General features: G+C 46.4%; 1 protein-coding gene across 2 annotated transcripts in view; it reads right to left on the reverse strand.

Moving 5' to 3' along the window:
* Positions 1-26,463, reverse strand: part of LOC139262365 (alpha-1-antitrypsin-like) — a 65,251-nt gene extending 38,788 nt beyond the window's left edge. Inside the window, exons 1-2 of one of the 2 annotated variants that reach the window (XM_070877554.1) lie at positions 26,411-26,463; positions 25,537-26,177 (exon numbers count right to left, since the gene is read on the reverse strand). In XM_070877554.1, the coding sequence (XP_070733655.1) occupies positions 25,537-26,170 (634 nt within the window). In that variant the 5' untranslated portion in view covers positions 26,171-26,177; positions 26,411-26,463. Of the gene's footprint in view, positions 1-25,536; positions 26,178-26,259; positions 26,336-26,410 lie in introns of those variants that run through there. The other variant, XM_070877553.1, reaches the window with a different exon arrangement.
* Between the last annotated feature and the right edge of the window lie 1,065 nt (positions 26,464-27,528).

Genomic DNA, 27,528 nt, shown 5'->3' on the forward strand with positions numbered 1-27,528 from the left:
TGGCACTTCCTGAGGTAGTGAAAACTGCTATATAAATGCCAGGTCTTGCTCTTTCTCTTCATGTACCCGTTGAGAATCTAAGTTCACAAGTTATATATCATTTTTACAATTTAAAAAGATACCTCTTATATTTTCTCAAACATATTCCCACTAACTTTTGCTTTTCCTTTCCTTCTGAAAGTCTCTCATAACATATGAGACATCAAATCTAGAACTGAGCAGAATAGACTTGGGAGTTTTGACTCTCTACCTGTATTGCTACAAATTGATTCAGATTTAATATTCTCAGAATTTGACCCACTTCAAAGAATAATGTAAAATCATGTGTATAAGTCACACCCCCTAATTTACATCTCCCTGCAGGGTGTCCATTACCTCACAGCAGTATGTAAAGCAGGCGCCTAGTTTCACAGGAGATACAAGCCTGTACAAAGGCATAATGAAAGCACAACCTTACAGCTAATTTGAAGCAAATAGTTTTGTTCACCTCATATTTTCCCAATGGTTAGATTTGAGAAAAACCTCCTTCTGTAGGAGAACTGGCGAGTTTCAGTGCGATGCCAAGCTCTGTACAGAAGGGAGAAATTGGCCTGGTTAGTGCCTCCTGTTAGCGCCTGCAGGGGATGGAAACGGGTCGCTAAGGGGTTATCAACCGGGCGCAGTGAAATCACCGATGCCCACGAACTTCCCTGGTGGTTTTACACTGGCGCTAACTACCGTCTTGCTCTCTTGTGCACAGTAGCTCGTGACTTCATCTGCTGCGCAGCACACCGTTACCGCCCCGGATGTAATATTCACTCAAGGCCCCGGAAGCATTGCCAGGCATCAACAACGGCAATTGCAGGAGACGTTGTCACCTCACCTGGCTGCCTGGGGAGCGATATTTAAAGGCAATTGTGGTCAGGTAGGGAAACATTTAGTTATCTCCCCATTCTGGTGCCTCTTGCTTTGTTTGGACGCCACAATTCCTCAGCCCTGCACTCTCAGAGAGCGCTTGGGGCTGTTATGCATGTAGCACAGGTTGCGTGGCCCCACAGAGATAGCATGTGGTTTGATTCAAACCAACATTTAAACAAGGGCAGGAACCTCCAAAGACGACTGCACGGAACATTGTGCAGCACTGCCACTACTGCTCCTCTCACTCACTTTAGCGCCTAAGGGAAGTGCTAGCGCTTGATTTAGCTCTCCACATCCCTCTTGGAGCGCTAAAGCGGAAGTTCCCGGGAGCAAAAATGATTTTAGCCGCGGCATACTTTGGTGCTCCCTGAATATTTATCGCACCAAACGGGGTGCTGGGCAATTTCTAGCCCTTTGTATCAAGTGGAGGCACTAATCCCCACTCAGCTGATGTCAATGAAGAGCTGGTCTGAAAGAACAGACATTGTCATCCTGTTTCCTTCCTCAATGGAATGGAATTCATCCAATAATTGAATGCCAGCTGAGTGTTGCTGTGTTCTACAATTCTGGTTTCACATTTTTTTATTTTTTCTGGGTTATGTATTTAAATAACAATTATTGATAAAACCTGGAAACTAGCAGTGGGGGTTACGCGGCGGGGGAATGGTGCAAGGGTTAAGTAACATAGTTGAAAGTTGATTTATAAAGTATCCTGGATATTTGCTGATATTGATCAGGATGGGGTTCTCTTTTGAGGTAGAATGAGAAATGTTGTGCTTTATCTGACCTCAGATTGCTTCATGATGACACTGAGTGTAAAAACCAAAGTAAAACATATTCCGTTCAGCATTGACAACCTTGCACCTTTACGCCAAACTTTTGAAAGGAACAAGAGTGATAAAATTTTCTTCAGATCCCATAACAACTTTTGAAGCCAAACTGCCACGAAGTAGCAAGTATTGCTGAATGATGGGCAGATTTGTGCTATAGACACGCACCTACTAAGAATGAAGTCAAGGCTGGCCAAATTTGTTTCACTGTGGATCTTAACACTCATTGGACAGGTGACACAGTCATCATAACTCCACTTCATCAATTTTTAAAGAGCTGTTGATGGTAAACACCACTTTATGTGAAATATGTGTTTCATGACTTCCCATTTTAGGGAACTCACATTGGAAGGCCTGGGCGACTCAGAGCAATAATAACCTGATACCACAATATCATCTGGAGGACTACTTCTTAGAATATAATTTTAAATAAATCAAGAAATAAAATACTTTTAAACCAGTAAAATATGTTAATGCGACATTAAATAATTTGTGAATTTCATGTTGAGCAAGGAATTAATTTTATTTCAATTTTAACATTAGCATGTCGCTATCTCACCTCTGTGTTTGCGTATTAACCAAATCTCCTTATAGGAATACTTTGATCAAAAATAATTACTCAGATTAATCTTTTAAACATCTAATTAAATTAATTTAATCCTTCCAAAAATCTCATCCATGGGGTGGGCTTGGGTCAGGCCTTTGTTAATCCAACGGCAATAATCCAGGTGGAGCGGTAAATTTTGCACCTTGAAAAGGTTTGTGTTTCCCGCCGAGAAATTTGTTGGAATCGGATGAAGAACTAAAGTGGGCGCTAACTCAGCCTTTACACACTTGAACGGGGGGGGGGGTGCACTAACGAAAATGCTGTCGCTAAATTTTGCTGAATCATTGTGCATGCTCAGAAATCCAATTCAGATCCTGGGAAAAGCAGAGTTTTAAAGGCGCGGCAAGATAAGTATGTGCATGTGCAGTTCCACCTCCTCACTGAACTCAGAGCGGGAAAATGGAGGAGCAGGGAGGAAGGCAGAGAGCGTACCACTTCTCGGCCACGGCCCTTGAGACCTTGTTGGAGGCCGTCGAGAGACGCAACAATGCCCTACATCCTGGAGGGGGACGAAGGTCATCGTCACGAGTATTCATGAAGCTGTGGAGGGAAGTGGCCCAGCACATCTCTGCCTGCAACACGGTCGCCAGGACAGCACTGTCACAAGAAATACAATGACCTCACAAGGGTCGTCAGGGTGAGTACCCTTTACAGTAACCTTGCAATGCGTTCATGTGAGCCTCACTGTCTTACACAATGTAAAGGCTTTACACTGGCCACCCCTTCTCTATGTGTACCAGGCCATGCTCCTCTTTGCTGGAGACACCCTAAAAGCTCTCTATCACTCACCAGGCATTCCCTCCTATCCAAGCGTCTCTCCCCTTCTAGCTCCCGACTCAGCCTGAGGACACCCACCAACACCTTTTAACTCTCCAGATGCGATCACAGGCCTTCAGCAGCATACTTACTCGTAGCTCTTTGTCCCCAAATCCCACCATTTACACATCCACCGTGGGCTGCCACGCAGGCTGAGATGCAGAGATTCACACCTCGCGACATTAGTATGGAGTCACTTACTGCACACACATGTGGCACACGAGTAGCTACAGAGCCTAATGACAACTTCTTGTTTTTGGTCATTGCAGGCCAAACACCCACAATAGGCGAGAGCAGGAGCAGACGGGGTGCCAGACCTCGAGGACCTGAGCGCAATCGAGGAGCGAGTGTCCGCCCTCATGGGCCCACCAGTCGGGGCGATAGCGGACGGTGAGGCAGAGCCCACGCTCGACAGTGACGGTTTGTGAATGAGATGTCTGTTTTCTGTGAGAGCCCTGAACCTTGACCTACATGCCTTACAACATGTAGCTCCAAAATAACGACGCCTCTTCCTTCTTTCCCCTCCCCAACTGCTACGCACACTCCTGTTGCTTTGTGCTTACAGATGATGAGCCAGATGAGCTGCAGTCTGACTGCCAGCTGCCGTCATCACACGAAGTGGAAGATGAGGAGGACGGGGAGACATGTGTGGCCACAGAGTGGGACCCGTCCTCAGTACCAGTGAGTGAGGAGACCAGTTCTGTGGAGGAGCCCACGTTCCTGGGGTTCCCAGATCCGGACGCTCCTGGCCCCAGTGGCCTGCAGCAACGTGCAGCGCGAGGGGAAGCTCAGGGGGCCAGCTCTCTGGAGGATAAGTCAGCCCAGGAGTCCTGCTCAGAGACGGGCAGATGAGAAGCTGGATGTCCAGGCAGTCCATGCAGATGCACCGTGCATTGGGGATGGTGCCGCAGAGCGTGGATGCACTTGCTGTGAGTGAGGTAGAGGCCACCTCAAGCATTGCCCAAGGCTCTCAGCAGTCCACTGAGACCATGCTTGACCGGCTAAACCGGGAAACAGACTCAGCGAGTGACCGTAGTGATAGCGATGTCATGGTTGGCATGGCAGCAGCCATGATATCACAGGCCGAAGACATGCAAGGTCTTTTGATGTTATGCAGACACTGGTTGCTGGCATGCACTCTCACACTGCAGCGTTTCAAGCACAGGCTGTGCTTATGCAGTCTCAGAGTGATGCCATGCAAGCAGTGACCGCTGCCATCCTCTCAGTCATCCCCAGATGGACAGGGAACAGACGGTGCCGCAGTAGGTCAGCAATATGTGGGGCCACATATTGCTGCTGATGCTCTGGCACCATCCTGGAGGAATGGCAGTGTGCCGCTGGAAATGGAAGGTGCTGTCCTTCCTCACAATGACAGCATTCTGGCTCCCGCCACTGCCAGTCCACCTTTGCACCCGACACGGCCTGCACCACCCCAACCGTCCGACACTGCTGCCGCCCATCCTGAGGCAGTGCAGTCAGCAGTCAGGCCTTCCAGGTCCACAGCTGGCCCAGGTTATCAATGTAAGTCATCTGTCCTGACTCCCTCAGACACACAGCAGCCCCCAAGCTGCCTTGCTGCAGGCACTGAGACCACATTGAGGAGGAGCAATAAAGCCTAGGAGAGGGTAGAGCAGAGGGGTGGGAAATTCCTGCGCAAGACCCACTGAGCAAATGTCCCCCCACGGGACCTCTGTCGAAATGTTATGAAGTATAATCATCTTTTATGTTATTTGAAGAGGCAGGTGCTCCATGTTGTTTTAGTTGAGGGACTGGTACCTCTGCAGATATGTTATGACATATGGGGCTATACTGTCCTCATTTTTTGCATGCTTAACGCCCACTTAATGTCCATTTTACTGCTGAAATGACGTATAACTCCCAGATATTGCCCACTTAGCCACAAAATGGAAACTGACGGGCACTTTTAGGAAACATCACCGAGCATTACTTTCCCCATGTGTGTAATGCCGGGAAAAAATAATACCGCCCGCCCACCTTTTTGGGCGGAATCATCAGAATGAGCAAGATCAACGCTCATAATATTGGCCAGCGTTACTTTCCACAAAGAATTAATGCTGGGATTCAATAATAATACCGCCCGCCCATTTTTTTTGGTCGTAAAGAGCACATTTGGCGAAAGTAACGCCCAGGCGATCGGCCACTGTCACTTTCATCACCTCGCACATATATCGCCCACAATATCGTTTGCCCAAAAAACTGCCCGGACAAAGTGGAACTGCTCTGAACTAAAGCCAGCGGTGTGGTTGCCATTTTTATAATCGCAGGTCATTTCATTCAAAAGGCTGCTTCAACTTCGGGGGAGTTTGCATTGACTCTGGAGTTCTTCTCAGGTGAAGTGACCATCTCAACAGACATATTTTCAGACCCTGGACTATTGGGGGTTTACTCCACGTGTATTTTAGTGAGGAAATTATTGCCTTTGATCGATCGCTATTATACTTTCATTGCAATGGGGCCAGTTATTTCGCAGTCTGCATCGATTAATACGCAGATGCTGCAGAGTACAGATGGCTCAATGTGTGATGCACATCATTATGTGCCCAATTTAAGATGTGCAAGAATGAGGAGGAGGGCCAGACCATACACACCCCGCACGCACAGGGAAAAGAGGTCTTACCTCGACGTGTCCGTGCACATCTGCCTTCAGAGACTGCGCTTCCACAAGGTGGTGATCATTGAAATATGTGAGCTCATCAGGCCGCATATGCATCCTGCCATCAGGACATCAGTGTCAGTCGAGGTCAAGTTCACCGTGGCACTGTCTTTCTACGCGTCCGGTTCCTTTCGGGCCTCCGCGGTCGAGAATTTTCCTCTGTCTCACCATGCCACCCATCGTTGCATTAGACAGGTCACGGAGACCCTGTATGCACGAAGGGTTGACTTTATCAGCTTCCCCATGACCACGGAGGCTCAGACTGACAGTGCTGGAGCATTCCACCGCATTACTAAATTCCCCAGGGTGCAGGGAGCTGTACAGTGCACTCACATCGCTATGCGGGCACCTTCTCAGGACCAGGAGCTTTTTTGCAACAGAAAAGGATTTCACTCCTTGAAGGTCCAACTAGTTGTTGACGACAACCAGATCATCATGGCAGTGAATGATAAATGTCTGGGGACCTTCGATGAGGCTCACATCCTGCGTGAGAGCGTTGTCTCTAACATCTTTAAGAGTCAGCCACAGGGACAATGCTGGATGCTTGGTGATAACCGATATGGCCTAGCCACCTGGCTGATGACCCTCCTGCTTGATACCCACACTGAGGCTGAGAAGCAATACAACCAAAGCCACAGAGACACACGCAATGTGGTCCACAAAACAATAACTGTGCTTAAGCAGAGCTTCAGATGTCTGGACCACTCAGGAGGGAAGCTACAATACAACCCTGAGCAAGTAGGTAAATTCGTGGTCGTGTGCTCCATGCTGCAGAACCTGGCTATCAGGAGGGGCCAAGAATTTCCAGAAGGGACTGATGCTCCACCTCAGGAGAGAGAGGAAGAGGACGATGAAATGGCTGGATGCTGACCTAGGGCCAGACAATCAGGCTGGCTATGCAACCATGCTCACGACCCCCTCCAGACCGCAGGAAAGGGCCCGTGGTGGTTACATAGCTGCATGACTCTTACGTGAGGAGCTGATATCTGAACGATTTGCCTGAAAGAACGTTGCTGTGAGTGACAACGCTGACACACTGCTGTGTGTGTGCAGCGCAGACATCAATGGTGCCCATCACCTTGGTGCCAGTTAAAGTTTACGTTGATTGAAGTTAAGTTTTATTTAACCCTTTCATGTTAAGGAATCACCAGTGTGCAACAGTCCAGCTATCTGAGACAATGCGCAACAAGCTTATGTTCAATAACAAAACTTTTCATACCAACATTGGTTTGAAATCATAAGTATCATGGGCAAAAACACCTAAACCCCGCCCACACCCAACTTTTTCCACCATTGACATCAATCAAATGTTCAACATGTTCAGCAACACAGAATACAAATGCAAAGCAGGAGGGTGGTCCCCTCCCCCCATACATTACAACAAATTGCATACACCCAGATGGAGATATATCACAGCCATCACCTGCAGACATGCACCTCACTTTCCTTCCCTCCTCCCCTTCTCCCCACCTCTACTCCTTCCCCTCCTCGCTCCATGTGCCTGGCTGAGGAGTCCCTCAGGCAGTACCTCATTGGGGGGCGGGATGAAGACAGATGCAGTGGTTTCAAGGGTACGGGAGCGGGAGGTGCTGAGGGGGCAACATTCTCTGATGCAGAAGCAGGATCTTGGTCCTTGTTCTCATCTGTCATTCGCAGTGGTGGTGCGGAACCTTGGGGTGGAGTGCCGCGCTCTGGGACCACTGGGAGGTCTGTGCCAGCAGTGTTTATTGCTATCGCATTCAGGGCCTCCGCCATCCATGGAGTGTACTCAGTCATGGTGGCCAGCTGCCGGGATATGCCCCTCAATGCTTCGATGAGCTGGTCACCAATGTCTACAGTCCTCCTGGACAACTGTATCATCTCTCCGCTCTCATATGGCGCTCGTGGACCAGACCTGCCGCGTCCACGAGGCCTCTGAAGGGTTGGCGCCATCCTGGGGACAAATGGGGTGCCCTGTGGCGAGGTGCTTGGGGCCAGTACCTCCAGTGTGGAGGTGGGAATGACCGGAAGAGCACTAGAAGGTCTTGGGGTGGAATGGCTTCTGGACCGCGGCGATGCAGGTTCCTCGAAGTCCACACTCCCATCCATAGAGAACAGATCCAGCGGATTGACGGACGAGAATCGGAGCTCCTAAGCACCAGATGTAGGATCGTCCGGAGAGTCGGGCCCCGCGCCCCCAACTTCTGGCCTCTGTGGTCTTGCCTTGGGACGCACTGCTGGCTGAGCTGCAAAACACAAATGAGGTTTTTTAGAGGAGAAGCGGGTGCTAGGGTGACAAGGTGAGTCCAGCGCTACACACAGCATGTGCACGACAAAAGCACCACCACTATCAAAATCATCACAGACATCACATTTCATGACCATCAACACATTTGCATTGCAATGATTTTCATTAGGCCAGCATTATTTCTATGACAATTTTAGAAGTCATCTATCATATATGATTTTTCTGATATGAGTGGGTGTGGCATCTGTTGACATTACATCACGCAATGGTGTAAGCTTTACTCACATGGCATCACTTCAGGGTCTGCAGATGCTTCCGTGGCTGTCTGGGTGTGCTTCCCCACGAGTGCGAGCACCCACTCCTCCATGTCAGTGATGTCGCTGGGGATTGGTGTCCCCCCACCCGTTCGCATTTGCATGGACCTCATCGTCGATAGCTTCTTCTGTGAAAGGTGACAGGACGAAATGGCATGAGACCATTGCGTGATATAATTGCTAGGTACTGTCACAGAGACTGATTCAAACCTATAACCGACAGATGTAATCATGATTATTATCATAATTATCATTCTTTATTTAAAGATGTGCACCGTGACCGCATGCTTTGAGTAAAACATTCCCGGTAAAAGTGAAAGATCTCACATCTGCTTATAGTCACTCATGACTGTTACAAATCAAATTATGTAAATATATAAGTACATGTAAATAAATATAATACTTACTCTTGCGGATCCCACAAGGCCGTTCCATCGTTTGCAGCATTGGTTGCCCTCATGTTCTGCTATCTCGGTCCATAGCTTCTGGTAGGCCTTTGGGGTGGGCTTCCCACACCCTCCCTGTGTCAAATCACCCCAGCGTAATTCGACCTCCTGCAGGAGGGAGGCATTTGCCTCATCCGAGAACCTCCTTGCTCTTTTGCGCCCTCCAATGTGCTCCTCTCCCACCTCACTGCTCTCTCCAGCGTCAGTCTCCACAGCGTGCTGTGATGCCTCCACCTCTCCCTCCATTATAGGCCAAATTCAGGCAAATATGTGGCAGGGAAAAGCTCATTTTTGTTTCTCTATTTGGTGTAAAGCTCTAAACTCTCCTTCCTTCCTCCCAAAGCAGCCACACCACGCCCACACACGCCTTCAGTCCCTCTCTCTCGGTCTCCTCTTCTGCGCATGTCATGATGACCCTTGATCTCTTGAATCACGGGAATCGAGCATTGCCATGCCATTGCTAAGGATGGCGACACGTCACAGTAGAAGGTTAGTGACATTTAACGCTACAGCCCATTTTATAACGCTCGCGGTAACGCCCAATTAAAAAAATGGAGCCTAGGTGCTTTGAAAATGGGCGAGAAGCCGGCGGTCTGAAAACCCATTTTTACCGTCCATGCTGGAAATAACGCCCATTTTTGGGTGATATGCACAAAAGTGTAAAATCTAGCCCATCATCTTTTGTGTTCTTTGAAGGGGTGGGTGTTGTATTCTGTTTTATTTGCGGGTGTGGAGTTTTTGAGGTTGTTTGCAGGACGTGTGAAAAATAAACTGTTATTTTAAGCATCTCCTTCAGCCTCTGGTGTATGACTGTGGACTTGTGATGGAGATGTGGCATAATCATGGCACAATAAGCGGTCATTATTAGCTGCATCCCTCAGTTCCCTCTATTTCAGCAAACTTATGAGCCACCGTCGAATAGCCCTGGCGCCACCAACATTTGCACGCTGCTTCTTTCGTGCCTGCTGCTGGTCCTCGTCATCTTGCTGGACATTCGGGGCATCGCTAGGCTCCTGTTCCTCTTCCTCCTCCTCCTCCAACCCCTCCTTCTGAGGTGCGCCTGCGATCCCCACTGGCAAGACCTGGGCCCTCATGATGGCCAAGTTGTGCAGCGTGCAGCACACCACAAGGAATAGTGAGCTATTGAGGGGAGTATTGAACGCTGCCTCCAGGATCGGAATCGTTGCTTCAGTACCCCTGTTGTCTGCTCTATGATGTTGCAGGTGGTGGCATGGCTCTCAGTGTAGCATTTCTCCGGCTGTGTGGTTGGGTTGTGGAGGTGGGTCATTAGCCAGGTGGCTAGGACATATCCCTTGTCCCCGAGCAGCCAGCCTCGGCCTTCCCGTGGTGGCTGAAACAGTCGAGATACAGTGCTCTCTCGGAGGATAAGCACATTATGTGTGCTTCCAGGATAGCGAACATTGACTGCGAGGATGCGCTGCATGTGCTCGCACACTAGCTGCACATTTAGGGAATGGTATCCCTTTCTGTTTCTGAAGACCTCTGCATTCTGGAATGATGCTCGCAAGGCCATGTGCGTGCAGTCAATTGCTCCGTGCACTCTGGGGAAGCCCACTGTTATGTATCTGGACTTGTATATATTCTGTACAGCCACCAAAGGTCCCTGGGGTCCCAAGGGATCTCATAATCCCTTGGGAGCATAGGTATTTAAGGAGGCTTCATAGGTTGGAGAGGCATTCTGGAGATCTGTAATAAAAGACTAAGGTAACACGTTACTTTGAGCTCACAGTGTCCAGTCTGACTCTTTCTCCATACAGTACAACTGGCGACGAGACACAGATAGCGAACCCAAAGATGCGGAGAACAGTGGAGAAATTCTCGGAGAGTGATGATTGGGAAACTTTTGTGCAGCGACTCGACCAATACTTCATGGCCAACGAGCTAGATGGGGAAGAGAGCACTGCCAAACGTAGAACGATCCTCCTCACCGTCTGTGGGGCACCAACGTATGGCCTCATGAAGAATCTGTTCACACCAGCGAAACCCACGGAGAAATCGTACGACGATTTGTGCACACTGGTCCGAGAGCATTTGAACTCGAAGGAAAGCGTTCTGATGGCGAGGTACCGGTTCTACACCTACAAAAGATCTGAAGGCCAGGAAATGGTGAGTTATGTCACCAAGCTAAGACGCCTTGCAGGACATTGCGAATTTGAAGGACATTTGGAGCACATGCTCACAGACTTTTTCGTATTTGGCATTGGCCACAAAACCATACTTCGCAAACTTTTGACTGTAGATACCCCAACCTTGAGTAAGGCCAAAGCGATAGCCCAGGTATTCATTGCCACCATTGACAATACTACCGTAAAGGTCTCCTACGATGGAGAGAACAGTGCAAACCATCAAGCAAGGCTTGAAAAGTGTAACTGAAGGCTCATTGCAGACTCGCCTATCCTGAGTACTGCTTAGCTACTGCATGAGACCACACTCACTCACTGGGATCCCACCTGCTGAACTGCTCATGAAAAGAGCACTTAAGACAAGGCTTTCATTAGTTCACCCTGATCTACATAAACAGATAGAGAGCAGGCGGCTTCAACAAAGTGCATACCATGATAGCGCAAATGTGTCACGCAAGATTGAAGTCAAAGATCCTGTATTTGTATTAAATTATAGACAAGGTCCCAAGAGGCTACCCGGCACTGCCGTGGCCAAAGAGGGGAGCAGGGTGTTTCAGGTCAAACTTTCAAATGGACTCATTCACTGGAAACACTTGGACCAAATCAAACTCAGATTCACGGACTACCCAGAGCAACCCACCTTGGACCCTACCTTTTTTGATCCCCCAACACACACACCAGTGGCAACTAACACCAGGGTTGACACGAAGCAGAACCCATCACCCACAGTAGCCCTGCAAGGCCCAACACACAAGGAAGCCCAGCAAGGCCAGCTGCACAGCAGCCCAGCGAGGCCCAACAAATGACTCAACAACACCAGCCTTCACACCGAGACAATCAACCAGGGCAAGATGGGCCCCAGATCGACTCACATTGTAAATAGCTACACGATTGACTTTAGGGGGGAATGTTGTTATGTATCTGGACTTATATATACTCTGTACAGCCACCAGAGGGCTCATTCCCCAGAGTCCCAAGGGATCTGCACCCGCTATTCTGGCAAACCCACATGCACGCTCATCCTGTTACTCCCTGGTCATCAGGAAGGTAATGAAGTCCAATCCACATGTGTAGAGAGCCTGGGTGACATCGCCCTTGCAGCAATGTGCTGCAAATTTTGAGATGCTGCATATGTCCCTGATCCAGCCTGGATAGAAACATAGAAAATAGGTGCAGGAGTAGCCCATTCGGCCCTTCGAGCCTGCACCGCCATTCAATGAGTTCATGGCTGATCATGCAACTTCAGTACCCCATTCCTGCTTTCTCGCCATACCCCTTGATCCCCCTAGTAGTAAGGACTTCATCTAACTCATTTTTGAATCTATTTAGTGAATTGGCCTCAACAACTTTCTGTGGTAGAGAATTCCACAGGTTCACCACTCTCTGGGTGAAGAAGTTTCTCCTCATCTCGGTCCTAAATGGCTTACCCCTTATCCTTAGACTGTGACCCCTGGTTCTGGACTTCCCCAACATTGGGAACATTCTTCCTGCATCTAACCTGTCTAAACCTGTCAGAATTTTAAACGTTTCTATGAGGTCCCCTCTCATTCTTCTGAACTCCAGTGAATACAAGCCCAATGGAGCTGGAGGCATAGAAAGTGAGTGCCACAGTAACCTTCACTGCGACGGGCAGTTTTGGTGCCGATGTGAGGCTGCAGTTCTGCCTGCAGGAGATGGGATATCTCTTTGACGATCTCCTTTCGGAAGCACAGCTTTCTGGCACACTACTCCTTGGACAGGTCCAAGTAGGTTGCCGCTGGAAAAACCGTGGTGGGTAGAGCCTCCTGCCCCCAGTACTAGCGGCTCTCCTCCTTTGGCCGTCAACATGGCCAACAACACTTCTCAATGCCTTGCTAGAGCATAGAATCATAAAAACAAAGAAACTAGGTGCAGGAGTAGGCCATTCGGCCCTTCGAGCCTGCACCACTATTCAATAAGATCATGGCTGAGCATTCACCTCAGTACCCCTTTCCTGCTTTCTCTCCATACCCCTTGATCCCTTTAGCTGTAGGGCCATAGCTAACTCCCTCTTGAATATATATAACAAACTGGCATCAACAACTCTCTGCGGTAGAGAATTCTACAGGTTAACAACTCTCTGAGTGAAGAAGTTTCTCCTCATCTCAGTCCTAAATGGCTTACCCCTTATCTTTAGACTGTGACCCCTGGTTCTGGACTTCCCCAACATCGGGAACATTCTTCCTGCATCTAACCTGTTCAGTCCCGTCAGAATTTTATATGTTTCCATGAGATCCCCTCTCATTCTTCTAAACTCCAATGAATACAGGCCCAGTCGATCCAGTCTCTCCTCCTATGTCAGGCCTGCCATCCCGGGAATCAGTTTGTTGAACCTTCGCTGCACTCCTTCAATAGTAAGAAAGTCCTTCCTCAGATTAGGAGACAAACTGAACACAATATTCCAGGTGAGGCCTCATCAAGGCCCTGTACAACTGCAGTAAGATCTCCCTGCTACTATAGTCAAATCCCCTAGCTATGAAGGCCAACATACCATTTGCCTTCTTCACCACCTGCTGTACTTGCATGCCAACTTTCAATGACTGATGTATCATGACACCCAGGTATCGTTGCACCTCCCCTTTTCCTAATCTGCCGCCATTCAGATAATATTCTGCCTTCGTGTTTTTGCCACCAAAGTGGATAACCTCAGATTTATCCACATTATACTGCATCTGCCATACATTTGCCCACTCACCTAACCCGTCCAAGTCACCCTGCAGCCTTTTAGCCTCCTCTTCAAAGCTCGCACCACCACTCAGCTTAGTGTCATCTGCAAACTTGGAGATATTATATTCAATTCCTTCATCTAAATCATTGATATATATTGTAAATAGCTGGGGTCCCAGCACTGAGCCCTGCGGCACCCCACTCGTCACTGCCTGCCATTCTGAAAAGGACCCATTTATCCGGACTCTCTGCTTCCTGTCTGCCAACCAGTTCTCTATCCACGTCAATGCATTACCCCCAATACTTTAATTTTGCACACCAATCTTTTGTGTGGGAACTTGTCAAAAGCCTTATGAAAGTCCAAATACACCGCATCCACTGGTTCTCCCTTGTCCACTCTACTAGTTACATCCTCTAAAAATTCTAGAAGATTTGTCAAGCATGATTTCCCTTTCATAAATCCATCCTTTCGCTGCTTTCCAAATGTACTGCTATTTCATCTTTAATAATTGATTCCAACATTTTCCCCACTACTAATGTCAGCCTAACTGGTCTATAATTCCCCATTTTCTCTCTCCCTCCTTTTTTAAAATGTGGTGGTACATTTGCTACACTCCAGTCCACAGGAGTTAATCCAGAGTCGATAGACTGTTAGAAAATGATCGTCAATGCATCCACTATTTCTAGGGTCACTTCCTTAAATACTCTGGGATGCAGACTATCAGGCCCCGTGGATTTATTGGCCTTCAATCCCATCAATTTCCCTAACACAATTTCCTGACTAATAAGGATTTCCTTCGGTTCCTCTTTCTCACTAGACCCTCGGTCCCCTAGTATTTCCAGAAGATTATTTGTGTCTTCCTTCGTGAAGACAGAACCAAAGTATTTGTTCAATTGGTCTGCCATTTATTTGTTCCCCATTATAAATTCACCTGATTCTGACTGCAAGGGACCTATGTTTGTCTTCACTAATCTTTTTCTCTTCACATATCTATAGAAGCTTTTGCAGTCAGTTTTTATGTTCTCAGCAAGCTTCCTCTCATACTCTATTTTCCCCCTCCTAATTAAACTCTTTGTCCTCTTCTGGTGAATTCTAAATTTCTCCCAGTCCTCAGGTTTTCTGCTTTTTCTGGCCAATTTATATGCCTCTTCTTTGGATTTAACACCATCCTTAATTTTCCTTGTTAGCCACAGTTGAGCCACATTCCCCGTTTTATTTTTACTCTAGACAGGGATGTACAATTGTTGAAGTTCATCCATGTGATCTTTAAATGTTTTCCATTGCCTATCCACTGTCAACCCTTCGCCAATCTATTCTAGCTAATTCAAGCCTCATACCATCGAAGTTACCTTTCCTTAAGTTCAGGACCCTAGTCTCTGAATTAACTGTCACTCTCCATCTTAATAAAGAATTCTACCATATTATGGTCACTCTTCCCCAAGGGGCCGTGCACAACAAGATTGCTAATTAGTCTTTTCTCATCACACATCACCCAGTCTAGGATGGCCAGCCCTCTAGTTGGTTCCTTGACATATTGGTCTAGAAAACCATCTCTTATACTCTACGGGAAATCCTCCCCCACCATATTGCTACTAGTTTGGTTAGCCCAATTTATGTGTAGATTAAAGTCGCCCATGATAACTGCTGTACCTTTATTGCACGCATCCCTTATTTCTTGTTTAATGCTGTCCCCAACCTCACTACTACTGTTATTGGTCTGTACATAATTCCCACTAGCGTTTTCTGCTCTTTGGTATTCCGCAGCTCTACCCATACCGATTCCACATCATCCAAGCTAATGTCCTTCCTTACTGTTGCATTAATTTCCTCTTTAACTAGCAACGCTACCCCACCTCCTTTTCCTTTCTGTCTATCCTTCCTGAATGTTGAATACCCCTGGATGTTGAGTTCCCAGCCTTGGTCACCCTGGAGCCATGTCTCTGTAATCCCAATTATATCATATTCATTAATAGCTGCCTGCGCAGTTAATTTGTCCACTTTATTATGAATACTCCTCGCATTGAGGCACAGAGCCTTCAGGCTTGTCTTTTTAACACTTTGTCCCTTTAGAACTTTGCTGTAATGTGGCCCTTTTTGATTTTTGCCTTGGGTTTCTCTGCCCTCCACTTTTATTTTTCTTTGTTCTATCTTTTGCTTCTGCCCCCATTTTACTTCTCTCTGTCTCCCTGCATAGGTTCCCATCCCCCTGCCATATTAGTTTCACCCCTCCCAACCAGCACTAGCAAACACTCCCCCAAGGACATTGGTTGCGGTTCTGCCCAGGTGCAGACCGTCTGGTTTGTACTGGTCCCACCTCCCTCAGAGCCGGTTCCAATGTCCCATGTAGAATGCAATGCTGCTGAACTTGTAATGTCCCCATTAAAGTTTTCAAAATTACTTTTTCTCAAGCTGAAATGTTATGTCTGTCTGCCACTGCAAACTCGAAGGCTCACGCACCGTGCTTGGTGTAAACGTTGTACTGACTGTGACATCCGAGGAAAGAGCTTCCTCATCTCTTTAAGTAACCAGCAATGAACGATTCTGGAAGACTGTACCTACTGTTTTTTCAGACGTGATTATTGGCCGTCACTAAATGAGATGGCCGCACCTAATTTAGCGAGCGGGACGCAAGCATGGGCGTTGCACCAGGACTGATATCATGATCGTACTGATAGTCAGCAGCCAGGCGCTAGCAGTTTGCTACCCCGGTAAACCTCTACTACTGAATTTTCCGTTGGGACACTAAAAGCTGCGCGCCTGGTCGGTACAGTATTATTCTCGCATTAAGGCTCAATTGGCTGCGAACCGAGACCCCGAAAATCCAGCCTACAGTACCTGAGATTTCTCTTGTATTGTTCATCATCATATATATCTGCAATGTTTGAAGATATTTTAGAATTTCAATTAGTGTTACCCTTATTTCCTGCATCATGACTTGGCTGTCTCTCTGCCACAATATTTCCATCATGCCTTGGTGTCAATGTAAGCTGTAACAAACATACTTACCATTATAATTATAGGCTTTGGCGCTCCCCTCATTGTTTCCCTTCCCATATAGATTACCATGCATCCTCCATATTCCGCAAGTCTGTGATCCTGGACCGATCCCTCCCCCACCAGTGGCCAACTTTTATCCTTCTATCAATGTCCAAAAACAGGTTAGCTGGTCATTTATCTCATTGCTGTTTATGGTGCTTTGCTGTGAGCAAAATGGCTGCTGCTTTTGCCTATAAAATAACAGTAACATTGGGGTCAAGTTTCGGGCCACGCCTAGAATGCCACAGCCCCGACCTGGACGCCTGTTTTTCGCGCCTAAAAATGCGACAGAATTCTTAATTCTTCGGCTCCTTGCTGGTCCCTGGGAGCTAGGCGCGGCGCACACACAGCAGCAGGGGGCGGAGCCACAGAGTCACGGCAATTCTGCAAGTGGAGGGGGGCGGGGCTAAGATAAATGAGGCAACGTCCTGCCGGCAGCCCTGCTCGTGCGCGTTGGAGTGCGCGCATGCACAGTAGCCCAGAAACATTGGCACTCGGCAATTTTTAAAGGGACTTAAAGAAAAGTGTTGATTTGTCTCGTGGACCCTTGGAAAGGCTTGGGATTGAATTTTGGTGATTTTGTGTGTCTGAAGGAGTGCTTTTAGCAGCACTGTTGAATAAATCACCTGCTGAAATCAGTGAGTGCTGCTTTTCACTGCTAAACTTCCAGAACAGGTGCTGCATTGGTGCATGCAAATTAAGGACTGTGTGTCTTGAAAAATAAGAGTGTCAATTCAATACAGCAATGGAACAACGTCCACCAAGAACATAGAATTTCTTGCATGAGGAAGTGGAGATATTAGTCAACGTCATTGAGCAGAGATGGCAGGAGCTAGATACCAGCAACAGAGGTCGCATAAAAGTGCCACCTAAAGAAATGAAGAAACGCTGGAACCAAGTTGCAGAAGATTACTGCGCAGTGGTGCATGCCAAGAGATCTGGAAGTCAGTGTAAAAAGAAATGGCGCGACCTTGATCAAGTAGTTAATGTAAGTAATATTTTCCATTTTTAATGTAATCGTAATTTTAATGTGACTATCTGTATGTCCCACCCTGCAGAAAGACGCACTCTGTAAAAAGTTATATTTTACTCTTTGCAGAAGAAATTGGCCCACATCAAAAGGGAAGCAACTCGAACAGGAGGAGGCACGCCCAATCTACATCCAGTCAACAGAGGGTAGCTGCTATGATGAGTCGTACATGGAGAAAAGCAATCAGTACAGCACAAGCTGGGCCCGCACGCGAGGAAGAGGGTAAGTCCTGAAAATGCATCGTGGTCCTTCAAATCAACCTGTTGCCTGGCCTGCTATGTGTGAGAGTACTCATGCCACCCATCCTGCCCCCTCCCTTGCTGTTAAACATTTGCCTGTTCTGATGTATTTTGCAGAACATGTTGATGATGATGATGCTGCCAACCCTGAAGATCTTGAAGATACAGAACAAGAACCAGTACAACCAGATCCGGACGATCCAGACTGGATGATGGTGGCAATGATTGAAATGTCTGTAGGGGAGAGCTTCCAAATTAACGTTTATGAGCCCCCATTAAGAGGCATCAGAGTTTCAACCCCTTGCATAGGTTTTAGTTCCACCTCCCATGGTTTTGATTCTAACATTGTGGGTCCCAGTGGTGCTGGTGATATAATGGAGCAGTTTACACCCATTCACCCACCATCCCAGCCCACGGCTCGCACTCGAGTGCTGTCGTCTGGAACACCGAGCGTCCCACCATCCCAGCCTGCGCCTCTCTCTCTAGTACTGCCCTCTGGAACACAGAGCATCCCACCATCCCAGCCTGCACCTCACTGTGTAGTGGTGCCGTTTGGAACACCAAGCGTCCCACCGTCCGTGCCCGCGCCTCCCAGTGTAGTGGTGCCACGAGGCAGACCCAGGCAGAAGAGAAGGAGATTGGAGACACGCTCTCCTGCGATGCAGCGTGCAACAGATGCGGCTCAGGTTGTGGCATTGGGCATGGAGACCAATGAGCTTACCCGATCACTCACTCATCGGTAGCGTCAGTGCAGTGGGTGAAGAGGTGACGGTCCTGATGGGAGAAATAGCAGTAATGACACGGGAACTTAGAGAGGGAATGTCCGAGGGAGTGCAATCGACGGCACAGGCCATCATGGAGGTAGCTGCTGAAATAAGAGCACACAGACCCGCCAATCAAATGATACCCCCATGAAGAAGTGAACATTCACTGAGATGTGGATGAGAGATGGTTGCAGCCTTTCTTTGCTGCTTTTGTTCTTGTTCTTGATGTCGCTGTAGTAACGTTTTTCAAATTGAAATTGTTTTGTAAGTTTTGTAACTTTACAACTTATAAGTGATCTTAGGGTTTTTAAGTGATCTTATAGTGTAAATGCTCTCTCATTTTGTATCTTATTTAATTTTGCATCTAAAAATTGATCTTAAAGTTTTTAAGTGATCTTCAAGAGTCATATTAAAAAATAAAGTTTGATACAACAAATATTTTATTACAGTGATGTTAACTTTTCAATAAAATATTTTTTCATTAAAACTGATTCATCTTCCATTAACACAACACAACGTAGGAACAACTGCAAAGAATAAACATGTCCATGCGCAACAGTGGTCACAGAGCCCTCAGGTATCAGTAATTGAAGCGTTCACGGATGAGCTGCTGGCGCAGAGCTCGAGCAATCGTTAAAGGAGCATGATGGACGGCCCTCCTCCAACCTCGTGCTCCGGCATCAGACACTTGCACGCTTTCCTGATCATCGTCATCATCCACATCCTGCTCTTCCAAATTACTATCATCAGGCACTGGACCCTCACGTGGGTCTTCTGGTTCCACTACCAGCTCCTGCTGCCTCATGATGGCTAAGTTATGGAGCATGCAGCACACAACAGTGAAGTGACTGACAATCTGAGGAGAGTATTGCAAGTGGCCCCCGGAATGGTCCAGGCATCGGAAACGTTGTTTCAATATGCCAATGGTCCTCTCAATGATGCTGCGCATCGCAATGTGCGCCATGTTGTATTGACGGTCAGCTTCTGTCCGTGTCACGCGTAGGGGCGTAATGAGCCAGGTGGTCAGGCCGTACCCATTGTCTCCCAGTAGCCAGCTCTGCCCTTCTGGCTGCTACTCAAACATGTCAGATATAATGCTGTCGCATAGGATGAACGCATCATGGGTGCTGCCAGGGTATCTCGCATCGACTGACATGATGCACTGCTTGTCGTCACACACGAGCAGCACATTGATGGAGTGGAAACCTTTTCTATTCCTGTACTGCTCAGAATCCTCCACAGGTGCTTGCAAGGCTATGTGGGTACAATCAATGCAACCCTGTACCTTTGGGAAGCCGGCAATCCTGAAAAAGCCCACAGCCCTCTCATGGATCGCTTGTGCGGTCATTGGGAAATTGATGAAGTCATTCCTCAGCGCATTCAGTGCATCCGTGACCTGATAAACGCAGGCATGTATTGCACGTTGAGAGAAGGCGCACACATCTCCAGTTGTAGCCTGAAATGATCCCGAGGCATAGAAGGCAAGTGCAGCTGTTACCTTCACTTCAACAGATAAGGCAGTTGGCGTTCTACTTCTGGGCTGCAAATCTGCTCTCAGCATATCACAGATCTCAGCGACAACTTCTCTGCGGAAACGCAGCCTTTTGATGCAATCAGCCTTGCTCATGTCCAGGTACGAGCGCCTGGCTCGATATTGCCGACGTGGGTAAGGTCTCCTGCCATCAGCCTACGGGCTATGACGTTCCTGGTGCGGTGAGCTCTAATCAATTCTCTCCTATGCAGTGATTTGCTGGCGAACCATTGCATAATCCATGGTGTTGACAATGCAGCACCCATTCTTCAAATTTAAGTTTCAACCTGGCTATCTGGCTGCCTCTCGCTGTCCCTGGCTGAATGGCCACAGTCTCCCTCGCAGCTCGAAGGCTGCTTGCTGTGTCTTCGGCCGCCGTCAGCCACTGCCGCTGCCCCTATCCCGTGGCCAAATGGCCTCAACTTCCCTTGCAGCTCGAAGGCTGCTTGCTGTGTCTTCGGCTGCCATCGAGCCACTGACGCCGCCCTTGCCTCCTACATGGAAGGAAGGCCTGCCTGAAGCACCGCAGCTCGAAGGCTGCTTGCTGCCGTTGTTGTTGGGCTGCCGTCGAGTCACTGACGCCGCCCCTGTCTCCAACATGGAAGGCCTGGCTGAAGCACCACAGCTCGAAGGCTGCTGCTGCTTCACAGGTAGGAATATTCAATATTTTGTCTTTGCTTTGTTTATAATTTTTTATTCAGGATGGTTCTTTATTTGTATAAGTAAGACTGTTGAATGCTTGTAGAATTTAATTACTTCCCTCCCCACCCCCGCACCCCCCCCTCGTTCCCTACGCCTGATTTGTAACCTACGCCTGATTTGTAAAATGCAGGAAAGGTTTTTCTGAGTGTACAAAAATCTACACTTACTCCATTCTAAGTTAGTTTTCACAGCCTAAACTTTCAAAACAGGCGTAAGTGGCCGGACACGCCCCCTTTTGAAAAAAAAAATCTGTTCCAAAATGAAACTGTTCTAACTGACTAGAACTGGAGCAAACTAAATGCCGAGAATTGCAATTTCTAAGATACTCCATTCTAAACCAGTTGCTCCAAAAAAATAGGAGCAACTCAGGCCAAAACTTGACCCCTCTAATTCTAAAGTAATTAATTGGCTCTGAAGCGCTTTGCATCATCATCCGGAGAACTTGAAAGGCAGGGCATAAATGCAAGTTCTCTCTAACTTTGAAACCTCCTCCACCAGCGACTTGGCACATCTCATCGACCTGGGAGTCTGGCCATGCCTGTCCTCCACTGAAACTATGCCCGAAACGAAAGAAAAGCAGAAAAAAAATAACAGACAGGAGCATAGTTTGAGAAAAGATAAGAGCAGAGACAGACCAATAGAAGAGAAGTGAAATGGAGCGAGAAAGAACAGCTCAAGCAGAGACAGAGAGGCAGACAGATTGAAGCAGATTTACAAGAACATAAGAGCATGATAGGAGAAGGAGTAGGCCGTTTGGCTCCTTGAGCCTGCTCCACCATTTAATAAGATCATGGCTGATCTGATCATGGACTCAGCTCCACTTCCCTGTCTGCTCCCCATATCCATTAACTCCCTTATCGTTCAAACATCCATTTCCACCATAAATATATTCAGTGACCCAGCCTCCACAACTGTCTGGGGCAGAGAATTCCAAAGATTCATGATCCTCTCAGAGAAGAAATTCCTCTTCATCTCTGTTTTAAATGGGCGACCCCTTATTCTGAAACTATGCCCCCTAGTTCTAGATTCCCCTATGACAGGAAACATCCTCTCTGCATCTACCTTGTCAAGCCCCCTCAGAATCTTATACGTTTCACCTCTCATTCTTCTAAACTCCAATGAGTATAGGTCCAACCTGCTCAACCATTCTTCATAAGCCAACCCCTTCATCTCAGGAATCAACCTAGTGAACCTTCTCTGAACTGTCTCCAATGCAAGTGCATCCCTCCTTAACTAAGGAGACCAAAACTGTATGCAATACGCCAAGTAGAAGGAACTGAGTGTAACATAGCCAAGTTTGCTGATAGAAACACAGAAACATAGAAAATAGGTGCAGGAGTAGGCCATTCGGCCCTTCTAGCCTGCACCGCCATTCAATGAGTTCATGGCTAAACGTGCAACTTCAGTACCCCATTCCTGCTTTCTCGCCATACCCCTTGATCCCCCAGTAGTAAGGCCTACATCTAACTCCTTTTTGAATATATTTAGTGAATTGGCCTCAACAACTTTCTGTGGTAGAGAATTCCACAGGTTCACCATTCTCTGGGCGAAGAAGTTCCTCCTCATCTCGGTCCTAAATGGTTTACCCCTTATCCTTAGACTGTGTCCCCTGGTTCTGGACTTCCCCAACATTGGGAACATTCTTCCTGCATCTAACCTGTCTAACCCCGTCAGAATTTTAAAGGTTTCTATGAGGTCCCCTCTCATTCTTCTGAACTCCAGTGAATACAAGCCCAGTTGATCCAGTCTTTCTTGATAGGTCAGTCCCGCCATCCCGGTAATCAGTCTGGTGAATCTTCGCTGCACTCCCTCAATAGCAAGAATGTCCTTCCTCAGGTTAGCAGACCAAAACTGTACACAATACTCCAGGTGTGGCCTCTCCAAGGCCCTGTACAACTGTAGCAACACCTCCCTGCCCCTGTACTCAAATCCCCTCGCTATGAAGGCCAACATGCCATTTGCTTTCTTAACTGCCTGCTGTACCTGCATGCCAACCTTCAATGACTGATGTACCATGACACCCAGGTCTCGTTGCACCTCCCCTTTTCCTAATCTGTCACCATTCAGATAATAGTCTGTCTCTCTGTTTTTACCACCAAAGTGGATAACCTCACATTTATCCATATTATACTTCATCTGCCATGCATTTGCCCAAATGGCATGTTGGCCTTCATAGCGAGGGGATTTGAGTACAGGGGCAGGGAGGTGTTGCTACAGTGATGATATAAAGATGGGAGGAAAAGCAATGTGTGAGGAGGACACAAAAAATCTGCAAAAGGACATAGACAGGCTAAGTGAGTGGGCAAAAATTTGGCAGATGGAGTATAATGTTGGAAAGTGTGAGGTCATGCACTTTAGCAGAAAAAAATCAAAGAGCAAGTTATTATTTAAATGGAGAAAGATTGCAAAGTGCCGCAGTACAGCGGGATCTGGGGGTACTTGTGAATGAAACATGAAAGGAAAGTATGCAGGTACAGCAAGTTATCAGGAAGGCCAATAGAATCTTGGCCTTTATTGCAAAGGGGATGGAGTACAAGAGCAGGAAAGTCTTGCTACAGCTATAAAAAGGTATTGGTGAGGCCACACCTGGAATACTGCATGCAGTTTTGGTTTCTGTATTTATGAAAGGATATACTTGCTTTGGAGGCAGTTCAGAGAAGATTCACTAGGTTCATCCCGGGGATGAGGGGGTTGACCTATGAGGAAAGATTGAGTAGGTTGGGCCTCTACTCATTGGAGTTCAGAAGAATGAGAGGTGATCTTATCGAAACATATAAGATGATGAGGGGGCTTGACAAGGTGGATGCAAAGAGGATGTTTCCACTGATGGGGGAGACTAGAACTAGAGGGCATGATCTTAGAATAAGGGGCCGCCCATTTAAAACAGAGATGAGGAGGAATTTCTTCTCTCACAGGGTTGTAATTCTGTGGAATTTGCTGCCTCAGAGAGCTGTGGAAGCTGGGACATTGAACAAATTTAAGACAGAAATACACAGTTTCTTGAGTGATAAGGGGAGAAAGGGTTATGGGGAGCGGGCGGGGAAGTGGAGCTGAGTCCATGATATAGATCAGCCATGATCTTATTGAATGGCGGAGCAGGCTCGAGGGGCCCTATGGCCTACTCCTGTTCCTATTTCTTTTGTTCTTATGTTTTTATGTATGGTCTCACCAACGCCCTGTAGCAAGAGTTCCCTACTTTTATACTCCATCCCCCTTGCAATAAAGGCCAACATTCCATTCGCTTTCCTAATTACCTGCTGCATCTACATGCTAACTTTTTGTGTTTCATGTACAAGCACCCCCAGGATCCCTCTGTACCACAGCATTTTGTAATCTCTCTCCATTTAAATAATAGTTTTCTTTTTTTTCCTACCAAAGTGGATAACCTCACATTTATCCACATTATACTGCATCTGCCATGCATTTGCCAACTCAACTAACTATCCAAGTCACTCTGCAGCCTCATAGCATCCTCCTTGCAGCTCACACTGCCACCCAACTTAGTGTCATCCGCAAATTTGGAGATGCTGCATTTAATCCTCTCGTCTAAATCATTAATGTACAGTGTAAACAGCTGAGGCCCCAGCACAGAACCTTGTGGTACTCCACTAGTCACTGCCTGCCATTCTGAAAAGTACCCATTTACTTCCACTCTTTGCTTCCTGTCTGACAACCAGTTCTCAATCCATGTCAGCACACTACCCCCAATCCCATGTGCTTTAACTTTGCACATTAATCTCTTGTGTGGGACCTTGTCAAAAGCCATCTGAAAGTCGAAATATACCACATCAACTGGTTCTCCCTTGTCCACTCTACTGGAAACATCCTCAAAAAATTCCAGAAGATTTGTCAAGCATGATTTCACTTTCACAAATCCATGCTGACTTGGACCTATCATGTCACCTCTTTCCAAATGCGCTGCTATGACATCCTTAATAATTGATTCCATCATTTTACCCACTACTGTGGTCAGGCTGACCGGTCTATAATTCCCTGTTTTCTCTCTCCCTCCTTTTTTAAAAAGTGGGGTTACATTGGCTACCCTCCAATCCAGTGTCTATGGAATGTTGGAAAATGACTGTCAATGCACCCGCTATTTCCAAGGCCACCTCCTTAAGTACTCTGGGATGCAGTCCATCTGGCCCTGGGGATTGATCGGCCTTCAATCCCATCAATTTCCCCAACACAATTTCCCGACTAACAAGGATTTCCCTCAGTTCCTCCTTCTTACTTGACCCTCTGACCCCTTTTATATTTGCTAACATGGAGCCAGACTTTCACCCCTCAAACAAGTCAACTCAAAATAAAACATAGCTTTGATGAAAAAAAAGGATCATTTTCTTTTAGATATCGAAATGAAAAAAAATAATTGTTTTGAAGATTAATATCTTATCAATACACTTTAATATAGCTTCATTTTTGTCTGTATTACCAATCATCAAAATTACTGCATTATAAAAGCAATCGTCTAGCTCCAAAGAACTTAACTTGAACAAATCATTAAGAAATTGTCCTACTCAAGGTGCAGAAGCTGTACCTTCTCTTCATTCAAATGCTTCAAGATATGTGTATAACTTTAAAAAGATTTCTTACCTTTGAACAAGACATAATTGAGAAGAATCATCACTGTATCACGATTAAGCTCTTTAATGAAGTCTTGAATTTTGCCATCCGTGTGATTTCTCACATAAGTGTTGATTTGTTCTTTTGCTTCCTCTGGCGCTGTGAAGTCAACATTGGATGCCTCTGCCTCGTAAAATTGCCTTGTATCCTCAAGGAATTTATTTTTCAAATTTAATCCCTGCTGGATGTACAGAGAATTCCCCATCTTCAAATGCAGTTCATTACTTTCACTGGTTAAATCTTGCAGGAGGTATTTGAACGCCACATGCATTTCTGCTGCATCATTCTTGGTCATATTGCTGAGCCAGAGAACCTGTTGAAGCTGATCTAGAGTATTATGTTTTGCACCCAGAGAGAGCATGGCGAGGGCGGCAGAGATGCTTATTGGAGAGAAGAAAATATTTTTAGAAGCCGAGCTTGGTTGAGAGGCAATCTGCCTGTAGAGACGCAAGGCAAAATGCATATTTACAGCTGAAAGTTTGAAGATAGACTGTTGTCTGTTTAGATTGTTTTCGTTAGGTACAGCTGGCTTTGCATTAACACTAACTATTCCACTGTAGAGCACAGTGACCAGTAGCAAAGCAACAGGAATCAGTTTCTCCATCTTGAACCTGCAAAGCAAAGAACATACTTGTATTGCAGTGTTTTGAGATTGTTCAAATTCTGACCAGCTTTCATCTGAGTCACACTTACATTCTGCACAACCTTAACAATGAATCTTTAGTACATCTTGTAAACTAACTGAGTTCTAAAGAGATTCAAATATTGCCAATTTAACTTCCAAAACAGGTCAATTTACTCAGAGCTTCTTACTTAAATTCTGATCATCATTTCAGAGACCTACCTAAAATGAAGCAGCCCGTTGGTACTTTGGCTTTCTCCCTGCTCAGGCTTGGTTCTTGTTGTTTATTGTCAATTTACACAGTAGCAAATGCAAACAGCTGAGTTACACATTAATCAGTAAACTGACCTTCAGTCTAGCAGTTATCATTGCTAACCAATGGTCTTTACAATTATATCAGCTTTGCCAAGTAAGGTACAAAGGTTTTTGTCACATTAGTTTCATGTATTACAGTTTGCATTGAGAAAAGGTGCACGTTGGTCCATTTTTCCCCTCTTTTATTATAGACTGATGTCCCCTAAACTACATTGTTCTAAATAAATTGTGTCATTTATTATCGGATAATGTTAAAGTTTTATTGATAATTCCAACATTTTTACACAAGACTATTGTTGTTCATAAACTTGTAGCCTGTGATATATTCTTACGACATCACTAAGAAGCACACACACACACAAGATGGCTCAAAACAGGAACTTTCATCATGTGACTTTGCCACATTGCCCTTTTATTATTTACAGCAGTAGTTGCAATACCACAGTAGTCCAATGGGGTGGGGGTGGCGGGGAGGCTCTATTACACAGCCCCATAATTCCAATTCATTCTAATTAGACAACTCCATCAAAGTTGATTTTTCATGGAATTATAAACAGAACTTAAGAGAACTTAAGAGAAATAAAATGATTGCCAATATTTAAAATCTCAAAGGTACTTAATGTTGCAAATAAAATAACTTGTTGTAATTAAATGTATTTAAAATGAACTGTAATGAAAGTTTGAGTCAGGGTGCATAGTACTCACACTATCTTAGAATTTTTCAGCAAGAAGGAGTTTCATTCGGCCCATCATTGGTGTGCCAGCTCTCTGAAAGAGCTATCCATTTTGTTCCATCCCCATGCCCTTTGCTTAGATCCTTTTAACTTTTCTTATTTAGTATTTATCCACTTCCCTTTTTAACAGCTTTTATGGATCTGCCTCCACCATTGTTTTTGATGGATCATTCCGTGTCATAACAACTCTCTGCATAAAACTATTTCTCCTAACCTCTCCTTTTGTTCTCTTGGTGATTTATGCCCTCTAATTGCCGACTTATTGACCAGTGGAAATATTTTTCCTGATTT

The sequence above is a fragment of the Pristiophorus japonicus genome, chromosome 4 (assembly GCF_044704955.1).
Source record: "Pristiophorus japonicus isolate sPriJap1 chromosome 4, sPriJap1.hap1, whole genome shotgun sequence".
NCBI classification, from domain to species: Eukaryota; Metazoa; Chordata; class Chondrichthyes; family Pristiophoridae; genus Pristiophorus; species Pristiophorus japonicus.